Here is a 12,487-nt window from a genome sequence, read left to right as displayed (position 1 = left end):
GCAAGGGAGGGGGCGGGGGGCCCTGGGGGCCGTGTGTTCCGATTCATGGGGAGTGTTGAGACCACCACACCAATAAACGCCTTTTTCCAAAGTCTCTGCCTGCAAGTATCCGTGTCATTAAGGATTTGAGTGAGTGGAGGGCAAAGGGTCATGGTCATTGGTGGTGCCTCTCCAGCATCATTTCTGCCTTCTCTGTCTTTGGTAGATTTTGATTGGCTTCAGCCCCTCGGCTAATGAGTTCCAGAGCTGTATGGATTCACAAGATGCTATTCCACTGGATAATGTAGCTCAATGGTGTGAGGTGTATCTAGATGAGTTGCTTTTCTCCATTACATGGAAGATCTTGGGTCTGTGGGGATAGCAATGGTGGGGAAGATAGCACGTAGAGCCTGAGAATGATACAAACACTGAAATACAGAGTGGCGGGGGGAGGGGGAGCGAGCTAAAGAAACTGAGCCCACAATGCCATCATTTGAGTAGCTGGATCAAAATTTACCTGATGCCCACTTTCACTTACATAAGCAACACAGCCCCCTGTATGTAGAAGCCAACGTGTGTTAGGTTCCTCCCTCTAGTGATTAAAAAGGAAATGAAAGCTCTGATACAGAAATGATATCAAGGATCCAGGTACCCAGGACCCCAGGCTTCACCTTTCCAAAAAGATCTAAGAGCTCTATTTCCCAAAGGCCTCTTTCACCCCAATCTTTAACCAGAATACCTCACAGCCTTTCCTTCCCTGAGACAGATACCGGTTGCCCTTGCTTTGGTTGTTTCCTCCTTCTTTGCTCTCAGACCCGCCTCCCACGACACAGGCTGAGATACTTGGTTTCCCAGCCTCACTTGCAGTGACGTGGCTAGTTTGGGGTCAATAAGGGGACTTTGCCAGTAGGCTTCCAGGAAAGTTTTTTCCTCGCTAGTGAGGTTGGTCGAGGGAAGGGGTGTGGGAAGGGAGCCTTGCTCCCTTCCTTTTGCCTTCAGATACAGTTGTGTGAAGAGGTGATGCCTGGCACTGTGGGAGCCATCTTGCTACATAAGACAATATGCCAACCCACTGGGGGTGGCCGAGCAGGATGTAGAGAGCTCAGGTCCTTGATGGGGTCACTAAGTTGCTGAGCCAGCCTGAAACCACCATCCATTTTGCCACCATTTATTTTGTTTCTTGCGGCCAAGGGAATCTTCATTGATGCACTCCCTAAATTTCCAATGAGAAACCCAGCTAAAAAAGAAAGACATCATTGGGGACAGCAGCTGCAAGCCCAGCCTTTCGCTGGCACCGAAACATGGGCAGTATTTATTGATTGCCTGCTATGTGCCAGGCTCTGTGTTAAGTGCTGGGGATAAAATGACACGCACATTCTCTGCCTTCCTGAAGTTCTCAGTTTAGAGACGGAGTCAGAGGCTAAACAAGTACTTCTGTACTTATGTTCGAGGAGCAGAAGGGTCAGGGTCAAGGCAGGTTAGGGTCATGGGTTAGGAAAGGGTCTCCTAAGCTTGTAATGGTTACATTTTTAGGGTTTCTGGACCTGATCGCAACATTGGGGGTTCCCCCTGTGAGAAGTAAAGGAGATGATTCATTTTCAGAAATATCAAATAAAAGCTGTGCTGTCTAATTAACAATAGATTTACAACCTATTGGAAATATGTACGCACCTCCCCCACCACCACAATGGACTCCCAAACTCTTAGACACTTCACTTCCTGGTTTTTCCCCTCTCCGCTTTGCGGGCTTTGCAATGGGCATGCAATGGGCATGCGCCAAAGAACAAAGGGAGAAGGGACTGAAAGTCTCTGCATCACCTCAGGGAATGTACATTTATTCCAATCAGTCTACTGTTTGCCTTATATGGGCATAGGCAACTTCCGGGTCAGGCTGTAACCTGTAGTACTCAGCCAATGAGGAACCAGGGGAGGGACTTGCGTGCTAGGAGATAAATCGTCTGCTGTAACTGCCCCAAGTGTGCCTGTCAGTCAGATACTCACTCTTGCAAGAACATTGATTAAAGCCTCGCTTCGCTGTGCTCTGAATCTCCACATCCCTCCTTTGATTGGGTTGATGGGCTTCTTTCTAGCAGCCCAACACCAAGCAATTCTCAGACACCAACTCAATTCTGACACTCTGCCCAGAGGTAGCATCAGATTCTCCAGGTGAAGGGTGCAGTTCTACGAGATTACCACCTCCATACCCCACTTCAGACACCAGCTGCAAGCCCCAAACTGCTACCTGTGCTCCTGACCGACTGGCTACACATCGGAAGTTCCAAAGACCTCTTCCTTAGATTTGGTTAATTTGCTAGAGTGGCTCACAGAACTCAGGGAAACAGTTATTTACATTGATCAGTTTATTAAAGGATATGATAAAGGATAGGAATCAACAGCCAGACAAAGAGATACACAGGGCAAGCTCCCAAACAAAGGAACTTCTGTCCCTGTGGATCTTGGAGTCCAGCTTAGTGGTACGTGGGAGCACTCTGGTTCACCAAGAGTGGAGGCTCTCCCAAAATGGACCAAAGCACTGTTCCCTTGGGTTTTCATGGAGGCTTCATTATATAATTATGATTGACTAAGTCACTGGCCATTGGCTGATTCAACCTCCAGTCCTTCCCCTTCCTGGAGATGGGGGTGGGGGGGGCCGGATATGGGTCTGAAAGTTCCAGATCCCCCATTTGCAGGTTTGACCCTCCAGGCAACCAGCCCCGCCTTTGGGGGCATCCAAAAGTCACCTTCATTAATAGCAAGAAATGGGTATTTTGCTTTTATGGCTCTGAATCATTTTCAGAAACTGTGGATCAAGACCAGATATATCTGCAAAACATATTTTGGTCATCTGAATGACCAAATATATATTTCCTATAAATCACTGAAGTGGACAGCACAGGGCAAAAAGTGGTATTTCAAGCAGAGCAACCTCTGGGGCAAAGCCCTGGAGGCCAAATCCAGCATCTGGTGAAAAAAAAGCCTTGTGTTAATCAAGTAGCAGGGGTAAAAGTGAAGGAGGGGGTGGTCAGAGGCCAAGAGGCCAAACCATAAGGCTTTGAAAATCACAGTGAGGATTCAGGAAGATTTCTGAAGGGCAAAGGGCAGCCACGGAAGGGTTTAAAGAGAAAAGGACCCAGTCTGAGCTGTTTTAAGATGAAGACCCTGGGGACGCCTTAGCGGGCTCAGTCAGTTAAGTGTCTGACTTCAGCTCAGGTCACGATCTCACGGTTCATGAGTTTGAGCCCTGCATTGGGGTCTCTGCTGTCGGTGTGGAGCCTGCTTGGGACCCTGCCTCCTTCTCTCTCTACCCCACCCCCACTTGCACACGCTCTCTCTCAAAAGTAAACATTAAAAAACAAAAAAAGACAAAGACCCTGGGAGCTGCATGGGAGTGGCCTGGAGAAGCAAGTGGACGTAGGAAGGCCCCTCGCTTGCCTAGAGGGTGTGCAAACCACACTGGTAGATCAGCGGGGGTCTCTCCCAGCCCAGGAGCCACAGCGGCTTGGTTGTGCAAATACAAGTGGAGTCTTCTGCACTGAGAAGGAGACAGGAAGTCCCACTTTCAGGGTCCAGTCTTTAGTCACAGCAGGACAGGATGGCCCTGCCTACCAGGAAGTCCTACCCAAAAAATCCTGTGCAAAGCAGGTCACACCTGTGTGGCTGCCCGAACAGTCCTTGGGCGCCCACCCAGAGAGATGACTGGACTGGGGCCAGTGGCCTGGAAGAGAAAGGAAGGGAAGGAGACAACCTCAGAGGTTACCCTGAATGTGACATGCTGAATGTGACATGACTCACGCTTTTCTAGCGCTAGCTCACGCTAGTCAGAAATTAGCCGGGTTCCCTCCACTTGCAAATGGAGAATAAAAAAAATGTTCACCCACCCTTGGGAGAGACAAGACATGCAACAACCCAGCTTTTTCAGGGAAGAAGACATTCCCTCCCACTACAGAAAGAAAACGGGAGTTTTGCCAATTTTTATGGAAGAGTAAAGGAGTATTCTCTCCTTTGGAGGTAAGCTGGAATTTCACTCTTAACATGACAAAAGTTGGGTGGGAATTCCCGTCCGATTTCTATATATTAAAAAAAAAAAAAGGGTGGGGGGAGGAAATTTACTAATTTTGTAAACCAACAAGTAAACCTGGAGGAAGAGAACTCAGACTGTCTCCTCTCCCTGATTAAAACATAAAAGGGGAGGGGCGCCTGGGTGGCGCAGTCGGTTTAAGCGTCCGACTTCAGCCAGGTCACGATCTCGCGGTCCGTGAGTTCCAGCCCCGAGTCAGGCTCTGGGCTGATGGCTCAGAGCCTGGAGCCTGTTTCCGATTCTGTGTCTCCCTCTCTCTCTGCCCCTTCCCCGTTCATGCTCTGTCTCTCTCTGTCCCAAAAATAAATAAACGCTGAAAAAAAAAAAAAAAAAAAACCATAAAAGGGGAGACCGGGTGGCTCAGTCGGTTAAGCATCCGACTTTGGCTCAGGTCATGATCTCACAGCTCATGGGTTTGAGCCCCGCGACAGGCTCTGGGCTGACAGCGCAAAGCCTGGAGTTTGCTTCGGTTTCTGTCTCTTTCTCTTTCTCTCAAAAAGTGAATAAACGTTAAAAAAATTTTTTTTTAAATACAGAAGCAAACAAACAAAAACCATAAAAAGTTCCACCCCTATTCCAGAAGGACACTGGGGCACCACTCACCTGGTGAGCCTTGTTTGGGCTAGGGTCCTCCAACGGGACTTTGAGGGGCAGAGGCAGTGGCGTCTGCACTGGGGTTACACTCTGCATCTTCTTTTCCAGTGGGGGAACCACAGGTGGCAAAGAGGGGGGATGCTTCTTTTTCTTCAGAGAGTCTCCTGGAAAGAGGAGGAGAAACACAAACATGCGATTGGCTGTACCAACATACTAACCCAGCCAATGAGCAGGGAAGCAAGGTTGAGAAGTGGAGCCTTACTGATTGGCTGATATGGAGGTGGAGGCGGGATGAATGACCTGTGACTGCGCTGATTGGTTCAGCCAGGTCTCCAGCGGGTCTCTTCCTAGGACCCTCCCAGATGGCCCCTCACTTACCCCTAAAGCTGCACAGGCAGCAGATGCTCAGGTAGAGAAGCGCTGCCAGGAGCGCCAGGCCCAGTAGGGAACCCAGGACGATGCCAGCAATGGCCCCTGGGCTCAGGGTGGGGCCTGGAAGACCAGAGAGGATAATTAGAAGCAGGAAGAACCAGAGCTGGAGCCAAGTTTCCTAAGCTCCCTGCTCCAACGATTTTATAGGACCCAAGAACCTGGGACCCCAGACTCTTGATTCATTGTGCATTTACTGAGTAACTGTGGTGTGCCTGGCACTCTACTGGTAACGATCCATTGGTGAGCAAACCCAGATCCCTACTCTCATGGGGATTCATTTTCAGGGAAATCAGAAATGAAGGCACAAATTAATATCCTAATTATGGGTTATGCTATGACAAAAACTAAATGTGCTATGACAGAAATAATGTGCTATCATAGATATAGAGTCAATCTTCTGCAAAGACTCTTATTTCCAAATAAGGTCACATTCACAGGTACTGAGGGTTAAGATGTCAATATAGCTTTCTGGGGGAGACACAATTCAACCAATCAAGTCAAGATGAGATCATGAGGATGGGCCCGAACCCAACCGGACTACTGTCCTTACAAGAAGAAGACAGAGGTGTGCACAGGGAGGCGGAGGCTGTGGAAAACTGGAGGCAGAGACCAGGGCGCTGCAGCTACAAGCCAAGGAACTCCAAGGATTCAATCCAAGGACTAATGGCCATTATCAGAAGCTGGAAGAGGCCAGAAAAGCATCTACCCAGAGTCCCAGAGGGAGCACGGCCCTCATTTCCATTAGAAGGAGGACTGCCGAGTTGTGAGAGAGTATCTTTCTATTGGTCCAAGACACCCGGTTCATGGTACTTTGTTAAAGGAGCCCCAGAAAATGGATACAAGCAGAGAAGGGGGATAAACGAAACAGACTGAGGGTAGCAGCCCAGGAGAAGCCTCCAGCAGCCCCAACTCACGGGCCTGGTAGACTTGGCTTTGTGATGGGGTCCCTGGCTGGCCCCCCAGGGTGGGCAGGATACGGAAGGCCCAGGTCTCAGGGTTCCGATGAGGAAGGGGCACCACAGCTGACCGCTCCTGAGGCTCCAGGGTGAGCAGGGTGATCCAGTCCCTGTAGGTGGTGGCTCTACCCAGGTTGGGGCCTTCTGTTCGTGCCTGGACCTCAAAACCACTGATCAGGGCCCCGCGTTCCACATCCCAAGTCAGCACTGCTGCATCCCGGGTTCTCTGCAGCCTCCACGAGGAGATGGAAGGTCCTGGGGGAATTAAGGTGGGGGCTGGATTTGTGGGTCCTAGATGGGAGAGGGAAGGGGGCCGTGGACCTGGACCCATAGGTCCTGGGGTAGAGGGTCTGGAGATCCAGACTTCTAGGCCTACAAGCGGAAGGGGACTGAGGGCTTGGACTCTTGGATCTGATGGAGAAGGGGCTGGGGACCGGGTTTGAGGGAAGAGAGGACTTCTGGGTTCTGGGAAAGGAATGGACTCACCAATGAGGGTGATCTGGTTGCCCCCGGCACCCAGCGCCCCGCTGCACAACACGGAGTAATTTCCCAGGTCCCAATCCAGGCTGAAGTTGCTAATGAGGAGCCTGCGCCCATCTGGGCTGAGCCGCAGGCGACCCCCTCCTCCTGGGGCCACGGGCCGCCCTTCCCGGGCCCAAGATGCTCTGGATGGTGGAGGACAGCCAGTGACCTCCAGCGCCACCTCTGCCTCCCCCGACCGTGTTTCCTCCACTGCAGGACGCAGCAGCACCTCCCGAGGGGCCTCTGCAGGTAGAAGAAACCGGGCCGAGTCCAGACCTGACCCTGGAGTCAAAGACCAAGTCCTGACCGCTTTGGTGAAGCAAAGAGCTGTCAGCCAAACGAGGAAGCACTGCCCATGTCTCAGTCCATCATCCCCTGATCTCCTTAGCAAGGACTTATTAGATACATACTATGGCCCAGGTGCTGGACTGAGGAACTCATATTATTCTCAACCATTTATTGCTCTGGACACGTAGGAAGATGTCAGCCCTCTTCCTGGGTCCAGGAAAGAAACTGTGGCCCCTTCCCCTGCTTGAGGTACTGGTGCTTCTGTAGGTTTGAAGACAAAGGAAATCTCTTTTCCTGGAGTTAGAAGTCCACCTTTCGCATTTCCTAAAGGAGCTAAAATGTATACCCCTTCCCCAGGAAACAGGAAAGAAACCCCACCAGCTCTCACCCGGGGTAACCGTGCAGGTGCGCGTGGTCACCAGGTGGCGAGCGAGGCAGGTGACGGGGACGCCGCTGAGCCGGGGGTGAGCGGGGACAGCCGCCTGGAGCGCAGAGGGCGTCGGCCCTGCGCGGACGCCTTCAGGGAGACCCTGGAACTGCAGGGAGGCCGCGGGGACCCCGCCGGGCCACGAGCAGCGGAAGCGGAGGCTGCGGTCCCCTGGACCGCCTTCCACTGAGCACTGTGGGGACCCCGGAGGCAGATCTGTGGAGCAGAGGGAGAGAACAGGGGCTCGGCCTCTCTCCCCTCGCCCCTCGAGCCCTTCATCTCCGCGCGTTCACGCCCACCCCTCTTCACCTGGACCCGCCCCCTAGGCGTCCCTTTTCCCAGAAACTTCCGGGCTGAGTGGGCAGCGGCAGCCCCACTGACTGCCCCTCTCTCCTAGAAAAACATCTTTGCACGGATTTCTTTCCTTGCAAACATAACCCCCCCCCCTTCCTTTCTAGTCCTCCCCCTTCCACCAAGTTACTGGGAGCCATCAACCAGACATCTATCCCCCTACGGATGCGACACCCCTCCCCCCGACCTCTTCTAAGATAACTCGGCCCTTTCTAGAATGGCCCAGCCCCCTTCTCTTATGACTCCTCCCCTTTCCCCAGGTAATTTTTTAAAAAATATTTATTTATTTTGAGAGAGAGAGCATGAGCGGAGGTAGGGGAAAGAGAGAGGGAGAGTCTCCCAAGCAGGTTCTGCGCTGTCAGCACGAGCCCAAGGTGGGGCTCGATCTCACTAACTGTGAGATCATGACGTCAGTTGAAATGAAGAGTCGGTAGCTCATTGACTTAACCACCCAGGGGCCCTCAGGTAATTTATTTGCTGATCCCACTTAACAGGCCCAAGCAACTGAAACTCCGTCCCTTTCCGGCCTCCACTCTTCACCATTTGATCCTCCTCTTAATTTGTTGAGATTGCTCCTGGCCCGGGAATCTGGCCCCCTCCCCTCTCGTGACCTTCCTCACCCAGTCGAGCAAGTCCCGCCGGCCCTCGTTGGCCCCGCCGCTTATCCCGGGCATCCCCGCCCCTTTTACGGGGAGTCTCCTCCCTCCCTTGCTGGCCCCGCCCCTCTGCTGCGGCCCCGCCCCCTCGGCGAAGCCCGCTCCGTCCCCGCTCACCTGCCACGGTGAGGTTGAGCAGAGAGCGGCGGCGGCGGCCTGTGCGCGGGTTCGCGGCGAGGCAGGCGTAGGCGCCGGCGTGGCCCGGCCCGACCGCGGGCAGCAGGAGACGCGGGCCGGCGGGCACGGCGGCCTCCGTCGGGTCGGCCAGGCTCCACGCGATGTCGGCGGGCGGCCGCGAGGCGGCGGTGCAGCGCAGGGTCACGTTACTGCCCTTGGTGACATAGAGGGCGGGGGTGGCGTCGCGGTCCGAGGAGACCTTGATGACCGGAGGATCCGGGCCGTCTGGGTGGGGGAAGGGGTCGGAACCGGGAGAGTTGGGGTCACCCGGGACTCCGCCACGACCCGCGAGGACTGGACCTCCAACAACCCCCTCCTCCCCAGGGAGTCGGGACCCCGAGCGCCCAGATCCTAGCCCCCGACCGGAGGCATATCCCGACTCACAGAAGACACTGACGTCGGCCGCAGCCTCCGCGTGGCCGAAGGGGCTGCGGACGCGACAAGTGTACCGGGCGTGGTCGCTGCGCACAGGGTGCCCGATGAGCAGCTGGTCGCCCTCTGTGCGGATCCGCGGTGGCTCCGCTCCCTCAGGGTCCGCTGCCTCCAGGGTGCGTCCGTCCCGGCTCCAGCTCAGCTCCCCGCGACCCGGCCCCCACCCTCTGCAGCGCAGCCGGAGTTCGGCCGCCCCCTCCTCTATCTCCGGGGCCTCGGGCTGCACAGACAGCTGGGGCAGGGGCTCTGGGAGAAGGGGAATGGGCTCAGGACCCGGTCCCTGGCCCCCTCGTCCCCCAGATCCAGGGCTCCAGGCCCCGGCCTTCAATCCTCACACCCAGGACTTCAGGGTCCCAAGCCCAGGATTCCTGCTTCTCAGGGACCCACTAAGTCCCCCAGCGCCCGCCCCCCCCCCCCCCCGCCCTCCCTTCCCCCACCCCCTCTTCTCCCAGAGACCCGTGATTCCAAGTCCCCAGGAGTCTTGATCCCCAGGCCCAACTTCTCTCAAGAACCCCTGTCTTGGCCCCCAGCCCCTATTATCCTTCCTCCCTCTAGCCTAGAAGTCCTCTCTCCCCTGTCCAGGAACCCCTTCCCCAGGGGAGAAAACAGGTCAGACGGCAGTGATCTGCCCAAAGGTCTGGCAGAGCAGACCCTGCGGCCTGCACTCTGGACCTCAGTGCCCACTTACCATATACACCCACCATGAACTCCCGAATCTGCCGGGAGACCCCAGCCCGAATGACCTCAGCGGTGTAGACCCCAGCATCCTCTAGCTGGGCAGAGGCAAGTTCCAGGCCCCCCTGGGCCTGGTCAAATCGTAAGCGGTCCCGGTGAGCAGGATCCAAGCTGATCAGGGGGGCCCCCGGCCCCAGGCCTCCAGCTGCCAGCACCTTGGAGCCTCGGCGCCAGACCACCAGAGGCGCGGGAGGGCCAAGGCTGGGAACTGGAACCAGAGGGAGCTGGATGGTGGTCCCCACTAGCACCGACAGAGGCCTCCCCACCTGCTGGGGGAAGGTTTCCACTGGGTGGGCTACTGCAGTTACTTTGGATTCGGGCTTCTGGGCAGATATTTTAAGATCCTGATCCTTAGGGGAGAATTGTGAACCTGGGGTCTCAACTTCAGTCTCCAGGGCCTGAGCAGAAATGTTTGAAGCTGGGGTCTTAACCGAGGACGGCTCTGAGTTTTCGGCAGGAACTTGAGAACCCAAGATATCAGAAAATACTTCGGAACCAGGGACCTCAGGGAAGGTAGGAGGATCCGGGCTCAACTTTTGGCCCTCAGCAGAAACGTTTGACCTAGGCACGTCGTTAAAATTTGAGGCCTCAGGAAACCGTTTGGAATGAGGGATAGCAGCAGTGGTTTTTGAACCTGGAGACTGCTCTGGAAATTTCCAGTCCGGGGGGTTGATGGAGGAGACTTTCGAACCTGGGCCCTGGAAAGAGCTTTCTGAGTCCAAGGAGAAATTGGTTTGCTGAACTCCAGAAGAGGCTCTGTGGGTGACGACCCCTGCTCCGGAGGCTGCAAGAAGAGGAGGGGAGGGCGTTGGGGAGCTGCCAAGAGGGCGGACTGGTGGGGAAGGGGCTGCGCAGGGGACTTACCCAGGAGCAGGAAGAGCAGCAGAGCCCGTGAGGTGTCCATGGTGCTGGCCGCACCTGTGAGGACACTGCAGCGAGACTCCAGGACCTGCACCTGTGCCTCCCAGGTCGACAAGTCCGACAGGACTGGTAGCTTCCTGGGCGGGGAAGGAAGCCAGACCCAGAGGGAGGTGCCCCCACCCCCAATCTAGTGGCAGAGCCAGCCACCCCCACCCCACTGGTCCTCGTCAGCTGGTCCCATCTGACTCTGCACTCCCCACATGCGAGGTGAAGATGGCGAGAAAGGAGTCCCAGTGGAAACGTGGAGGTAGCAAACCCATGGGGGAAGGCAGCCAGGAAGACTTCTTGGAGGAGGGTGAGGTGACCCTTCAGAGAGTTCCACCTCTGATGGCCTTGGCCTCAGTTCGGGCTTCCTCCTCCTCAGCTTCCGGCTTCGAGTCCACTCTGTCCTGCCTGCAGCACCTGCATTTGACCCTGCTCCTGCTCTGCTCCAACTCCTCCCATGGCTCCCTGCTGCCCTCAGAACCAAGTCTCAATTGGCTCCCTCCCACCCAGTCCCTCTCCAGAGACCCATAGCTGCATCTCCGTGCCCCCCAGGGCCTCAAGTGCCCTGCATCCCCCGAAACTCAGCGTCTTCCCTCCAACACAACCCCCTTCCCGGGCTCTCCATCTCAAGTGCCGTTGCACCATCTACCCAGAGGCTGTGGGGCGTCTTCCCTCCTCTCTCCCCATCCCCTCCTGCTCTGCCCCCTGAATCTCTGTCACAGCCTTTCCTCTGGGTTCCCACTGGCCAGACCGTAGCACAGGCCCTATCTGCTCTCTGCCTCCTCCCTCCAGCCTCCAAATCTCCACCAGTGCCAGTCCCTGGATCCTCACATGGCCCCTCTTTCTGCCCCTGCCCCTCCCACAGCTCCCCTGTGCCCTCAGGAGACATCCAAGGACCCTTCCAGACCCTGAGTGGCCCAGACCCACCCACTCCAGCCACACCCTCCACCCTCTCACTCTTTGAATACCTTGTCATTCTCATGCCCCATCTCTCGCCTCCCAGATTTGTGGGCACTCTTCTCTACCTGGAATGTTCTGCTCACTCCCTGCCCCCCCCCCCCCAACAACTTGTCCTGCAGCCTCACCTGATTAAGAATCATAATAATAATTACCACCTCTCCCGTGCCAGGAACCATGCGAAAGCCTTCCCAGGCATTATCTGGCCAAACACTTCCAAACACCCTGTGAGCTGAGGGTCATTATCCTCGTGTTACAGGCTAGGAGACTATGGCTCAGAGAGGTCAAGGGACCTGGAGGAGGTTGCACAGCCAGAGAGAGGAGTTGGGCTTTGGCTCAGGATGGCCAGACTGCTCACTCCTTCAGAAAGCTACCACCCCACGGGGCATCTGGGTGGCTCAGTCGGTTAAGTATCCAACTTCGGTTCAGGTCATGATTTCACAATTCGTGGGTTCGAGCCCTGCATCAGGCTCTGTGCTGACAGCTCAGAGCCTGGAGCCTGCTTCAGATTCTGTATCTCCCTCTCTGTCCCTCCCCCACTCATGCTCCATCTCTCAAAAATTAAAAAAAAAAACCATAAATAAATAAATAAATAACATAAAAAAACACACAATGAAAACAGAAAGAAAGAAAGCTACAACCCCATGCTGGGCTCAGGATCTCTGCTCAGCATCCAGTCCCCTGAGCTCACCCAGGGAGTTCTCACCATGCTGATGGTAATGACAAGGGTAATAATACATAGTGAGCATTTTCTGTGCGTTAGGTGTGGTTCTGGAGGTGCTACATTAATTCCCTCAAAACCTCATGGGGGAAGTTTTGTAACTTAAAGATGCCAGCAAATTCCTCCCTTACGGAGTCTATGTCCCCTCCCCGTGGATCCAGGTAGACTCTTACTACCAGACCAAGAGACTACAGCAGAAGTGCTCCCGTGCCAGTGTCTGCATGGAGGCCCAGAGACGGGCATAACCCACCTCACGGGTCGTAGAACACTCCCTCC

General features: G+C 55.1%; 1 protein-coding gene across 2 annotated transcripts; it reads right to left on the bottom strand.

The window, feature by feature from the left end:
- Window positions 1-75: 75 nt before the first annotated feature.
- On the bottom strand, window positions 76-11,534 carry VSIG10L (V-set and immunoglobulin domain containing 10 like). Of its 2 annotated transcripts, none has more exons than XM_045046188.1 (10): window positions 10,492-11,534; window positions 9,581-10,411; window positions 8,845-9,138; window positions 8,401-8,685; window positions 7,238-7,492; window positions 6,526-6,804; window positions 5,998-6,294; window positions 5,030-5,143; window positions 4,661-4,815; window positions 76-349 (listed from the first exon to the last, which is right to left on the bottom strand). In XM_045046188.1, exons 1-10 carry the CDS (start codon window positions 10,529-10,531, stop codon window positions 308-310), a joined length of 2,592 nt encoding a protein of 863 aa, XP_044902123.1. In that variant the 5' UTR covers window positions 10,532-11,534; the 3' UTR covers window positions 76-307. The 2 variants fall into 2 exon arrangements, with proteins under 2 accessions (XP_044902123.1, XP_023100881.1); XM_023245113.2 differs by lacking the exon at window positions 76-349 and adding an exon at window positions 2,325-3,694 and having other exon boundaries at window positions 10,492-11,532.
- Between the last annotated feature and the right edge of the window lie 953 nt (window positions 11,535-12,487).

The sequence above is a fragment of the Felis catus genome, chromosome E2 (genome assembly GCF_018350175.1).
Source record: "Felis catus isolate Fca126 chromosome E2, F.catus_Fca126_mat1.0, whole genome shotgun sequence".
In the NCBI taxonomy this organism is placed as follows: domain Eukaryota; kingdom Metazoa; phylum Chordata; class Mammalia; order Carnivora; family Felidae; genus Felis; species Felis catus.
Note: the sequence above shows the minus strand (reverse complement) of the source record. Positions and strands in the feature narration are given on the sequence as shown.